The 13,938-nt window shown below is 41.2% G+C and overlaps 1 protein-coding gene across 1 annotated transcript; it reads right to left on the bottom strand.

Annotated features, from left to right (window-relative positions):
- Positions 1–8,808: 8,808 nt before the first annotated feature.
- On the bottom strand, positions 8,809–12,320 carry LOC113036695 (extracellular calcium-sensing receptor-like). Its single transcript, XM_026193132.1, has 8 exons — positions 12,199–12,320; positions 11,557–11,851; positions 11,168–11,457; positions 10,741–11,036; positions 10,406–10,614; positions 10,044–10,265; positions 9,816–9,939; positions 8,809–9,713 (listed from the first exon to the last, which is right to left on the bottom strand). The coding sequence occupies exons 1-8, from the start codon at positions 12,303–12,305 to the stop codon at positions 8,809–8,811; spliced, it is 2,448 nt and encodes an 815-aa protein (XP_026048917.1). The 5' UTR covers positions 12,306–12,320.
- Between the last annotated feature and the right edge of the window lie 1,618 nt (positions 12,321–13,938).

Raw genomic sequence — 13,938 nt, 5'->3', positions numbered from 1 at the left:
CGGTACAGAAAGCAGCTGGTGTCGTACAGCTCCGAGTTGTTTGCTACCGCATTGATTAGCCTTCCCTCCATTGAAGTATGAAGGGATTTGGCTGGATCTGCCCCTTTGACCTAGGTCACAGCCACGTCACCAGGCTCCTGATTGGTTGTCGCGGCGCGATTTGACGCTGGAGTTCAGCTTTTTCCAACTCGAGCGGTAGACGCGAAACGCGCATATGCACAAAATGCAACACAAAAACTCCCACATGTGGTTTTATTCGCGAGTCAAACGCGCCAGACGCGCTACACTGACACGCGTTTCACGCGTTTTGGCGTTTTCGCGACGCAAATCTGCTTCCGAATTTTCACGGGACCCGCAATCGCGTGTCATCGCGCCTTTCCATTGACTTTACATGTAAACCTGACGCTCTATTCGCGTCCATCGCGTTCGGTGTGAACACACCATAAGATACACTGCATCATTGTATCTCATTTACGCTTCCAGCACCTCTTGACCCTTTCACCAGCTTTACTGCCCCACACAGACATTGTCTGGCACCCTCGTTGAAAGTATGTCCACTGCGGATCCATGCAGAACTACAAGATCGACAGCAGGAACCCGATACATCCCTGTGGTCATCTCAGCGCTGCTCTGCTAGGAAGCCTCGTGGATGGACTGCTAACCGTAGTGTGCTTGCTAGCCTTGCCAGGTCGACTTACAATGCTAGCAGCGACTATCCTGTCTCTGTTTGACTGCTCAATGTCCGATCGCTTTCCAGCAAGGGGCCACTTGTCTATGATCTTCTTAATAATCAGACACTTATGTTATGTTACTGTTTGGTTAATTTTATGTTTTAAATGTTAGTAAAATGCGCCACCCAGTGGCCGCTTTAAGTCGATATTTTATGACAGTAGAAGAAGAGTTAGAGAGGAAGTTGATGTTTTCTTGCTATGCTGTTTCAAGATGGCCGCTCCACCTCTTTTGGGTGTTTGTTAACGCATTGTCTGTAAGTATTTAATGGTAAAAAGCAGTGAGACACTCCAAGTGTTGTCTTTATGTTTGACAGATGACAGTTAGCACATTTTCAATACGCTATTCATATGTAAATGAGATCGCCGGTTCATATGCTAATTTACGGTGCTAATCGTCATGCTAGCTTCTCAATCGCATTGTTAGGTCATTGGTTTAAGGCACATATTGTTGTTAACAGTAGAGATAAGTAATGTACATTTCCATACATATGCTTTATTGTTGCAGTTTCACAAAATGAAAGAACCAGTAAACTTCATAAGATCTCATCTACTGTCTGGAGTTCCTGGGTTCATGTTTAGCTGTTTGGATAGCTAGTCAGACTTCTAGCAAGGCCAATTACAGCGAAAAGACAGCACCACGGCAAGCAGCAAAGCTACAGAAGCCACTGCGTGGAGCTACGACAATCCTATTAAGCCAAGTAAAGTACATATGGACGCAATCAAAATACAAGAAATCTAAAATGTCTGAAAATAAATTTTTCAAAAGCGAGACAGGGTCAGTCCGTTCCCACAAACCACCATCAAAGGCAGGCTCGTCAGCTAGCATTGAACTGCACAGAGCAAAAGCAAAGGCTGAAGCTGCTCAAGCAAGAGCCTCATATGCAAAGAGAGAAATAGAAATTAAAGTTGAGCAAGCACGTTTACAATCTACTCTCGATGCACTGAGAGCAGAACAAGAGAAGGAAGCTGCCATAGCAGAAGCTAATTATTTAGAAGCTGGTCTACTTGAATTAGGCTTCAAAACACGCAGTGTAGCTTATGGCCCATCCCTAGCTGAGATCCAAGAACACACTGCAGAGTATGACCCTGCACCTGCCTTTCAAGAAATTGCTGTAAAAGGAGGAAACAAAACAAACTGTGCTGCTTCTCATAATGAACTGTACAAGCCCCTATCCACCAGCTACAAAGACTTTACCCCTCTTGTTCAGACACCATATAAATCCAATTGTGCTCACCGTGACCATGCCCCGAGCCAACCGACTTTGCCAAATATCTAGTTCCTGGGTTCATGTTTAAGATAAGATAAGATAAGATAAGATAACCTTTATTAGTCCCACACGTGGGAAATTTGTTTTGTCACAGCAGGAAGTGGACAGTGCAAAAGTTATGAGGCAAAAATTAGAATACAATAAGAATAAATACAGTACACAACTGTACAGAATAGAATAAAATAAAATGCTATATACAGTAGAATAAAATAAAATAAATATACAATAAGATAAAAATAGAATACAAATACAAATACTATATACAACTGAGTAAAAATACAACGATGACAGAAAGGATTATTGCACTTAGTATTATTGCATATGTATGGATGTGTGTGCTTGATCAGTTAAAGTCTTTATTATGGAGTCTGACAGCAGTAGGGAGGAAAGACCTGCGAAATCTCTCTGACCCACACCGTGGGTGCCGCAGTCTCCCACTGAAGGAGCTGCTCAGTGCTGTCACAGTCTGCTGCATGGGGTGGGAGATGTTGTCCAACAGGGATGACAGCTTAGCCGCCGTTCTCCTGTCACTCACCACCTCCACTGGGTCCAGAGGGCATCCTAGAACAGAGCTGGCCCTTCGGATCACCCTGTTCAGTCTCTTCCTGTCCCCAGCAGAGATGCTGCCGCCCCAGCAGACCACACCATAAAAGATAGCAGAAGCCACAACAGAGTCATAGAAGGTCTTCAGGAGTGGGCCCTCCACTCCAAATGACCTGAGTCTCCGCAGCAGGTACAGCCTGCTCTGCCCTTTCCTATAGAGGGCGTCTGAGTTATGAGTACAGTCCAGTCTATTGTTCAGATGAACACCAAGGTACCTGTAGCTGTCCACAGCCTCAATGTCCATACCTTGGATGTTCAGTGGTTGCAGTGGAGAATGCTTGTGCCTGCGGAAGTCTACCACCAGTTCCTTGGTTTTACCGGCGTTGATCTGGAGGTAGTTCAGCTGGCACCAGTCCACAAAGTCTTGGGTCAGACCTCTGTACTCCTTGTCGTCCCCATCAGTGATGAGGCCGACTATTGCAGAGTCATCAGAGAACTTCTGCAGGAAGCACTGGGTGGAATTGTGGGAGAAGTCTGCAGTGTAGATGGTGAAGAGGAACGGAGCCAGAACCGTTCCCTGTGGGGTCCCCACAGGGAACGGAGCTGTTTGGACAGCTAGTCACACTTCTAGCGAGGCCAATTACAACTTGACTTTCTAACAGAGACTTGGCAGTGTCCAAATGATTTCGCCAAACTCAATATCACCACTCTGCCTGGATTTGTTTACACCTGCCAACCCCGTGTGTCTGGATGTGGGTCTGGACACACGGATGAGGTATAAGGTATCTTGTCTTTCTGCTCCTGCCTATTCCTCTATTCAATCCATTATCAAACAAATTAATGGCCCAATTCCCACACTTTTAGTTGCTATTTACCATCTATCATAAACCCAACTTTGACTTTTTAACATACTTTTCTGACTATCTTTCTGAAATTCTACTCATATCTCCAAATAAATATACTACTGCTGGGAGATTTTGATATTGACATGGACAGCACATCAAATTCATCCACAAGAGATTTTATATCCTGTCTGAACAATTTCGACTTACACCAATATATGGCTATTTGCACACACTCCAAATGACATATTTTGGATCTTCTCTGCTGCACTGGTGTCATCCTGAAGAACTGTGCTGTATTGGACATGCATTTTTCAGATCATAAATTAGTTTTATTCAGTGTTAGTCTCCTACTGTACAAAAAAAAATAAAACCACCATAACGGTGGTTTACGGACACTGTCACCTCCTATATCCACTTCTGTGAGGACAGCATTGTGCCATCACACACCAGGGTGAGTTATAACAATGACAAACCCTGGTTTTCTCCTAAACTCAAAAAGCTGTGGCTGGAAAAGAGAAAGGCGTTCAGAAGCGGAGACAGGGACTGCTACAGAGAGGCCAAGTACAGGTTCACTAAAGAAGTGGACATTGCTAAACACCAGCACTCTGAGAAGATGCAGCAGCAGATCTCAGTGAATGACTTGGCCTCTGTGTGGAAAGGTTTTAGGAATATCACCAACTACAAGCCTAAAACCCCCCACTCCACTGATGACTTGCTCTTGGCCAACACCCTCAACGACTTTTACTGCCGTTTTGACGAGCCATCAGGCAGCCTTCACACCTGCAACGGCCCCAACAATAAGAGACACTTTGGACACTCATTCCCCCACCTCTACCCCCTCCATAGAGCCATCACCACCTTCAAACACTTCACCTACAACACCCCCCTCCTCACCCCACACAAAAGAGGATTTCACACCACCTCCTCCCACCACAACTCTTCATATTCATGAAGAAGGTGTGAGGAAGCAGTTTAAGAGTCTGAATGCTCAAAAAGCTCCCGGCCCAGACGGTGTGTCTCCTGCCACCCTCAGACACTGTGCAAACGAGCTGGCCCCAGTGTTTTCTGGCATTTTCAACTCCTCACTGCAGGCATGTCATGTGCCTGCCTGCTTCAAGTCCTCTACTATAATCCCTGTCCCCAAGAAACCTAGGATCACTGGACTAAATGACTACAGACCCGTGGCTCTGACATCTGTGGTCATGAAGTCTTTTGAGCGCCTGGTTCTCTCCTATCTCAAGACCCTCATGGCCCCCCTCCTGGACCCCCTGCAGTTTGCATACAGAGCCAACAGGTCTGTAGATGACGCCATCAACATGGCCCTACACTTCATCCTGCAGCATCTGGACTCCCCAGGAACCTACGCCAGGATCCTGTTTGTGGACTTCAGCTCTGCCTTCAATACCATCCTTCCAGACCATCTCCAAGGCAAGCTTTCCCAGATGAATGTGCCTGATCCCATCTGCCGGTGGATCACTGACTTCCTGACGGACAGGAAACAGCATGTGAAGCTGGGAAAGAATGTCTCGGACTCCCGGACCATCAGCACCGGCTCCCCTCAGGGCTGTGTTCTTTCTCCCCTGCTCTTCTCCCTGTATACCAACTGCTGCACCTCCACCCACCAGTCTGTCAAGTTAATCAAGTTTGCAGATGACACCACCGTTATTGGACTCATCTCGGACGGGGATGAGTCTGCCTACAGGAGGGAGGTTGAACGTCTGGTGTCCTGGTGCAGCCACAACAACTTGGTGCTGAATGCCCAGAAGACAGTGGAGATTATTGTGGACTTCAGGAAGCACACAGCTCCACTCCCCCCCATCATCCTGACTGACACCCCCATCACCTCTGTGGACTCATTCCGCTTCCTGGGTACCACCATCACCCAGGACCTGAAGTGGGAGCCCACCATCACCTCCGTCATTAAGAAAGCCCAGCAGAGGATGTACTTCCTGAGGCAGCTGAAGAAATTCAACCTGCCAACACGGACGATGATGCAATTCTACACTGCAATCATCGAGTCCATCCTCACCTCCTCCATCACCGTGTGGTACGCTGGAGCCACTATCAGGGACAAACAGAGACTGCAGCGTGTTTTGCGCTCTGCTGAGAAGGTGATTGGCTGCAGACTTCCATCTCTGCAGGACCTGTACACCTCCAGGACAATGGGGCGTGCAGCTCGGATCACAGCTGACCCTTCTCACCCTGGACACAGTCTGTTTGACCTGCTCCCCTCAGGCAGGAGGCTCCGGTCCATTCGCACCAGAACCTCTCGCCATAAGAACAGTTTCTTCCCCTCTGCTGTTGAACACATGAACAATAACCGTATGACTGTTCCCACCACTAACACATGACCCTACGCTGTGTTCACTGCATCATTCCATGTTTGGCACTGATCACCACCTGCACTCATGTATATATCATGTATATATCTATCTACTTAGCATTTTTAATTCTTATTCTCATTTTTATTTTCATGTCTATTTAAGCTTAATTTATAACAGTATGTTTGCACTGAAGCACCGCAGCAATTTCCTAATGTTGTAAACCCGCTCAACATTTGGCAATAAAACCCTTTCTGATTCTGATTCTGATAAAACCAGCGAAAAAAAACCCCTAAACTTCCAAGCAAGCACCGAGTGCGCAACGACGTAATGGGAAATTCACAGAGAAACTCGTGGATTCTTCAACTGACCGCGGCACACCTGCACCAGGGTAAACCTCTGCCTACCGCTGTACTGCTTTACAGGCGAAAATAGAGCAACAGGACCGCTGAGTCTTTGACTTTATTTATTTTCTGCTGTGTTTTACTTGCATCTATTTGAAAGAGTGAGTGTAAACACAAAAAATATTTTATTTTATGTGCTGGAATGTGCAGAAAATAGGTTTAAATGTTAAACTAATTTATTCAAGTCAGAGAATGTTGCATATAATTAAATTTTTGCTTGATGCATAAAGTTAAAAGATTAAAACTGATAAAACAAGTTAAAAAAAAGAGAATTTTCCATTTGATTACATTTTGTATGATGGATTATGTAGAAAAAGTAGAATTGGGCTGAAAGATCTATCGCTTTATCACCTCTTCAGGTTGTAAATCGTGTTTTTAAAAAGTAACTAAGTAACTAAGTAATTAATTACTTTTGAAAATAAGTAATCAGTAAAGTAACGGGATTACTTTTTTGGGGAAGTAATCAGTAATTAGTTACTGATTACTTTTTTCAAGTAACTTGACCAACACTGCATACAATACACAAACATCACATTGGGGAGACAGGTCAGGCTAGGTAGCGAGGAAAAAAACATCGAAATGTGTAACACAAAAGGATAATACAGGAATGCACAGGTATCAACACACCATAACACAATAAACACAGACAAGCAACATGGGAAAGTGTTCCAGTGTGTACATCTGATCTGGGACCGCTGCAATCTTTGACTGCGCCTCCAGTTGACCCGATGTCCACATCAGAGGGGAGGTAAGCGTTGGAGGTGGCGTTGGATCCGGGGAGGAGGGTGATGCGTCAGTGAGTGCTTATCAGAATCAGTATATGTATGTGTGTGCGTGTCCATAGTTCAGCTGAGATAGTGCCCTTCGCCCTGCCAGGCTAAGTAAACAGTCTTCCAGCCAACCCAGGTGGCCTTGCATGGAATGGGAAGGAACAGACTCAACACAGTCATTATCAGGGAGTTTTTGTTCGGCCTTAGCCTTGAGCCCACAGCTGGCGCCGAAGGGGTAGCCGGATTATGATGGTAATTTTTCTTTTGCAACAACTCATGAGAATTTCAAAGCTGTTCTTTAACACTCTGACACTGGTCTCTCAATCTCCCGTTGGAGAACCACGAGCTTCCCCATGATGGTATCAAACTTGCGTTCCGTGGTGTTGTCATTCTTTTGCTCAGAGAGCCAATTCTGAGAGCTCACGACTGCATAACCTCGCTCCCCCAAATTTGTCTGATCTTCTCCATACATACTCACCCCCTTGTACACTGCAGTCTTCTTCAGCTTCCCTTTTGTCTGTTCCACCTGCTCTCCTGACTACTCAGAGCCTTTAGTTGTTCTGGCCCGAGACTTTGGAATGCACTTCCATCAGGTTTCCGGACTACAAACGCTCTCTCCACTCTTAAATCATGTCTTAAAACTCATCTATTTAAAAACTGAATACCCTACATCATGATTCCATCTTAGTCGATTTTTTACCGTGTTTACTTTTATACTTGCTTTTATACTTTCATACTTGTTTTTTTTATTTTTCATTTACCTTGTGTTTTTATTGTACTAATTAACCCTTTAAGACCTACCATAGAACCAAGTCCGCCAGAGCTTATATTATATTTTTACATGGTGTGGTGCCATTTTTGGGAGCATTTCAAGTTGCTATACATCAATACAACAATTATAGCCCAGATTTTAATAATATATATTCATTAAGTGCAGAGTAATTACATAAATTGCAAAAAAGTGCAATAAATTACAAAAAAATTGAAAATCGTTTTTGCTTTTTTAACATATATTTCTAGTTAGAGAAATTTAAGAGGCTTATCCCTCAAAACTGTAAATAAAAAAAAAGTTGCACAAAATAGTTTCCTACCACAGGGAATTTATTTTGAGTGTCTTCATAGTTTTATTTTTGAAATACACCAATTTTTATATACTGCAGGAAAAACGAAAATAAATATTATACTGCAAATTTGCAAAAAAGCAGCATATGCATCAAAATAAACTATTTACAGCAATGCAATATGAGTCCTAAGCATCCCAGAAACGACACAGAAAGTCATAAAGTCAAAGATAACTTTTAAAAACACCAGTTTAGGCCCTCAGGCCCTGATGGTAAAAAAGAACTACATTTCCGCGAAAATGACATCACTTCCGGTTTCGGGCAGGTAATGGCGGACATGCAAAAGTTCGCGCTGACGTCTGTTCCAACGTAGGAAGTGTTATGAACAGCTGATTGGATCGGCAAGGCGTGTTTCTGGAATATCATGTTTTTGTTCCTGCAAGCGCTTTTTATGCAGTTTTTGCAAAGCTATATGTGGAAGGAAACTGTGACCTAGGACAAGCTGATGGCATAAGATGTAAGTACAACTCCTCCGGTTTCATATGCAAAAATAATTATTGCGCTAGCTTACGTGGTTGCAGAGCTACCGGGATTTAAAAATAGTTATGCAAAACAGAGCGTGCCTGCTCCGACCGGCTCTAAAGGGTTAAGGGGACCTTGAGGGTCTTTAAAGGCGCCAATAAATAAATAAATGTATTACCACCATTACCATCATTTATTTATGTGCTTAAATCACAATAAAACATTCACATATTAAAGAGTTACACATATGAATAATAAATAATTTAACTATTGGCATGTAAGTACAAAAAGCACAATTTCAGTTCACAATTGCAATATTAAGAATTTTTTAATTATTAATATACTATGACTGATTTTTTCTCATTAAATATTTTTTCGTGTTCTTCTCAGGTTTAAACAATATGATAAAACACTTTGGGGCAAATATACACAGCATTAGTCCAAAGCTGGAGGCCAGAATGGCAAATATTTCCACAACCACTGTAAATTTTCCAGGAGAGCTGACATATGCTGGGATAAAGGTGATCCACACTGCACAAAATATCAGCATGCTGAAGGTGATAAGCTTGGCTTCATTGAAATTATCAGGTAATTTGCGAGCTAAAACAGCTAAAACAAAGCAAAAGGCAGCAAGTATGCCTATATAACCGAGCACAACCCAGAAGCCAATAGCAGAGCCTAATGCACATTCCAGGATGATTTTCTCCTTGTATGTGGTTAGATTTTTTATTGCAAAGGGAGGGCTCACTACCAACCAAATAGTACATATTAAAATCTGAATAAAGGTGAAACACATAACAGTCATTCTTTGTTGTGGAGGACCAAACCATTTTATCACATTACTACCTGGAAGTGTCGCTTTAAAAGCCATTAAAACCACTATAGTTTTCCCAAGTACACAGGAGATACAGAGCACAAAGGTGATCCCAAATGCAGTGTGGCGCAGCATGCAGGACCACTCAGATGGTGCTCCAATGAAAGTTAATGAACATAAAAAACACAGAGTGAGAGAGATGAGCAGCAGGAAGCTCAGCTCAGAGTTGTTGGCTCGGACAATTGGAGATGTCCTGTGATAAAAGAATACACCTGCGGTGATAATGGCCAGTAAGGCACCCAGAACTGAGAATGTGGCCAGGATGATTCCAAGGATGTCTTGAAATGAAAGAAACTCTATGGGTTTAGGGATACAGGTGTCTCTCTTTGAGTTAGGCCAGAACTCTTTGTGGCAGGGTAAACAATCAGCTGAATCTAAATCAAAGAAATACATTTTTTTTAAAAAGAAAAAGAGAGATTCTTTTTTTATTTTATTCAATTTTACAGATATTGATAATAATCATCATTCAGTTTTACCTGTAATATTATTAATCTCTCCCTCAGGACACAGTATACAATCATAGCAGCAGATGGGTTTTCCTTTCTGCAGTACTTTACGAGTTCCTGGAGGACAACTGTCAGTGCACACTGACACTGGCACCTGTCAAAGACATAAAGGAAGTGTAATAGATGTAAATATTTTCTGCACAGCTATAAGGATTTCATACTCATTGAATTTAATTATATAGATTCTTGACTCATTACTTTTGTGCTATCTTCCATCCAGTTTATGTTTCTGTTAATTCTAAACTCCTTGCCCACTGGTAGTGACGCATCATACAGTCCTACAGTTACTATCTCAGTGTTGCCACTCTCGTGGTTTTGCCAGTTTACCAGCTCATAGATAGCCACAGGATCCCCATTAGCATTAAAAGACACATCATAACCATTTTGGGAAAAATTTACTTTCTTCAGTTCAGTTAAAACCTGAAAGGATGAGTTAAGACAGAAAGAAAAGAAATAAAAAAAGTTTGATATTTTAAAAATTAATAGTAATATTACACGTCATCCATGTGAGATCAGAAATAATAAAAGACAATGACATTAACATATACGTTTAATCTTACCTGTTTGGGCTCTAAGTTGGTTAGTTTGTCACACTGAGTTGTGACATTTTTTCCATGACACACTGCATTATGAATGGCATGTGCTATTGCATACACAGCCTTGTACACCATGTTAGTAATTCTGAGCTGAGACGTGTCAGTGTATTGGCTTTGTAGATTCTGTATGTCTTCATTTCCATCACAAACTTTCTCGTCTACAGTAGCAGCACCTACAGAAAAATGAACAAACATAAACATATCTTTTCACCACTGAACTTTGATCTAGATTTCATACTTTTTATTTTGATAAATCTTACAAATTAGATGTTTTTCTGTAAGCAAGAAAACTTTCTTACTTTTTTTCAGTCTACAGTTGAATGCATCCTCCCAAAACTCAGTGAGCACTGACGAAGCAGCCACTTCAGAGAAAGAGAGATTCAGCAGGAATTCTCTGAGACCTGGGATTGCAGACTTCGGAATACCAAATCCAATGGCCCCAGCACAGAAACTGAACCTCGTTAATTCTGTGTTGGTTACCCATGATTCACTGCCTATCCACTGGCGAGTTGGGAAAGGCTCACGTGAAAGCTCCTCCAACAGGATCTTCATGTCTCCAAAAGATGCAAATGCCACAACAACTAAAGCTTTAGACCTTGAGATACAACATAAAGCATTAAAAACATTTTTTGACTGTCTCATGATATGACATGAAATATTACTTAAAAAAGGAACCTAATTTCAACACATACAATAATCCACATGTTATATCTGTGATATAGAAACCTGCGGATAACATCTGCTACTTTCTGAATTCTGCTCTGTGGGTCTGTCCGATAGAAAGATACAGAGTATTCCACACAGATCCCCTCTTTCTGTGCTGCTTGGAGAAAAGAAGCCATGCCATTATTTCCATAATCCGAATCTGACCGAACAGCACCTATCCAAGTCCAGCCAAAGTGTTTTACCAGCTTGGCTAGTGATTCAGCTTGAAACTGGTCACTGGGAATTGTTCTGAAGAAATTTGGGTACTGCTGCTTGTCAGACAAGCAAGCACATGTGGCAAAGTGGCTAACCTAAAACAAAACAAAAAAACAGTGCTACTCATTAAATAACTGTGCATTCAAATTTTATGGAGATGTAAATTTTGTGCCAAAATTAAAAAAAATACATACTTGAGGAATGTTAAAGGGACTTATGAGACGTGAAATGCTGATGGATGGTGTAGACCCAGAGTCCCCGACAACAGCCATCACCATACCAGACTGAGAACAATTGTTACCAGTGGAAAACACAGGGTCGAAGCTATTTAGAAACTGAAATGCCACATGCACTGCAACAGGCACTAATGCACATGAATCATAGATCTGGTATCCAAGCTTGATTCCAGGTAGCAGGTCTGTGTTGTTATTAATCTCTTCTATGGCAAAGATCATTGCACGTGAGAAGTGCAGCCCACGGGTGTCAATGCTGTAGACAGTCAAGCAAGTGTTAGAATTAAGGCTACAAGGCTACATATGAAGGACATTTTGGAGGATTGAACCACTGTCAGATAACTACTGGAATTTATCTTTTGTTTTCTGGGTTGACACTTATGAAACTGTTGCTTAACACACTTTAATTTATGAAGCTTTTAAAACTGGAATAAAACTTAAAATTAAATGAAAAATTGCAAATTATCCAGCATTATTGCTTTACATTTGTTTTTGGTGCGACACAGAGATAATTCAGCACCTTTAAACACAATACATGTCAACTTTAATCCCCCATTATACAATCCAATATGTTGTTATCACACATATCTCACTGTTACTGACCTCCCTTTGCATTTCACAGGCTTTGGTATGCTAGAGTAGTTGTTATAAAATGTATCCATGTAGGCATGAAGGGAGAACGATCCCCCAATAATAAAATCTCCATCCATTGAGAATGCTGGCAGACGAGTGCTACCCTGGAGCTTACAGTTCACAGATGAAACCAGTGTACCAGCATGAGCTGCTGTAAACCTATTCCTATAATTCAGACAATCTAGGCACACAGCCAACACAATAACTGAGTTCAGCTGAAAAAAATACACTGCTAATATCAGACCAATTGTAAGACCCGCTGTCTCCATCCCTGCCTGATGTCAGTGGTTTGTATATGAGTGTAAGAGAGTTTTACTGGTTTATATAGGTATTTTGACAAAGGCTGTTTTTTTTTCTTTTTTGTTTTCTTCAAGAGGGCGTGCCCCTATCCAGTGGTGGTTGATCAAGTCTTGAGTGTAACCTCTACAGTGTTTCCATGTCTGTGTTCTCTTCTTGTAAAATATTTTCAGCTGGACTTTATATTACAAATTAGAACTAACATTATAATAGTGGGGTATTAATTTTTAAGTAGGGAGAAAATAATAAAAAATTACAATTTATTTCTAGGAAATTATCAAGATGTTACTGAACAGGAAGCGGAGTATCAACTATGGATTTTTAAATTTAAAGAAACTGAAATTTAATTAGTGAAATAATAAATAGTGATCATGAATGGCAAGTAAAATAACAATGTCTATGAGGCAAAAATTTTATATTTTATATATTATAGTTATATAGTATTTTTATTTGAGTAATTTTAGTAACAATATGATAATCTATATGCTATAATGTGATAACGTAGCCTTTGGAAGATTTTTTTCAAATTAGTGACAGTAATCTAGAAGTAACCTCATTTTATTACTGGAGTTTGTATCACAACAATAGGGAGTAAATGCTACCCAAACAGTGCAGGAGCCTCCTTACATCCCAGACTCTGTATTGCATTGTGTTGGACTGGGGTCCATTGTGTATGGATGTGACTTCTACTTGTCCCCTACTTTGTGCTGTGGTTGTGTTGTTCTGAATTGAATCATGTAGCGCATGATCAAGCTGATTATTTTGAGGTGTGAATGGCTTGCCTAAAACAAACTGTGTGAGACTGGCTAGCTGGCAAATGATGTTATTATTATTATTATTATTATTATTATTAAGAAGAAGAAGAAACAGAATAACCAAAGCAATAATTGTACTAGAATTGTTGCTTTCCAACAATCCCACCAATGATAAAGCTTGTTACCAAATTTCGTAGTTCATGTGTAATCACATTTGTTATTACATGTTTGATAATAAGAATCGGGAGTATTAAATGGAAAATTGCCTGTTTCAGTTTTCCATGTTAATAACCTAATAAACCAAACTTAATTCAATTCAATTTTATTCATATAGCACCAGCAGTTACCTTAAGGCACTTTATATAGTAAGGTAAAGACAATAAAAAAAGAAAACCTCAACAATAAAATAACACCCTATGAGCAAGCAATTTAAAAGAGCAGGGAGTGAAAACTCGTTTTTACTAGAAAGAAAACTGACAGAGCTATGTTCAGGGAGGGGAAAACATCTGTGATGGGAGGAAGGCAGGACAAAAAACAAACTGTCAGCCAGGGACCAATACTAAGTAATGATTAAATGCAATGTGTAAGTACATAGTAAATGAAAAAGTAATTAATGAAGAGACACTTTGGTGTTGGTGGGCCTACAGGAGATCAGGTC

The sequence above is a fragment of the Astatotilapia calliptera genome, chromosome 14 (genome assembly GCF_900246225.1).
Source record: "Astatotilapia calliptera chromosome 14, fAstCal1.2, whole genome shotgun sequence".
In the NCBI taxonomy this organism is placed as follows: Eukaryota; Metazoa; Chordata; class Actinopteri; order Cichliformes; family Cichlidae; genus Astatotilapia; species Astatotilapia calliptera.
This window is presented reverse-complemented; position numbering and strand designations above follow the sequence as displayed.

What these genes read in the sequence shown, in the direction of transcription:
- LOC113036695 (XM_026193132.1), bottom strand. Translation starts at nt 12,305, where the DNA reads ATGGATGGAGATTTTATTATTGGGGGATCGTTCTCCCTTCATGCCTAC. An exon ending in CAACTGTAGACTGAAAAAAA is followed by an intron (nt 10,615 to 10,740) that starts GTAAGAAAGTTT and finishes ATTTTTCTGTAG; the next exon opens with GTGCTGCTACTGTAGACGAG. An exon ending in CCAACTTAGAGCCCAAACAG is followed by an intron (nt 10,266 to 10,405) that starts GTAAGATTAAAC and finishes TCATCCTTTCAG; the next exon opens with GTTTTAACTGAACTGAAGAA.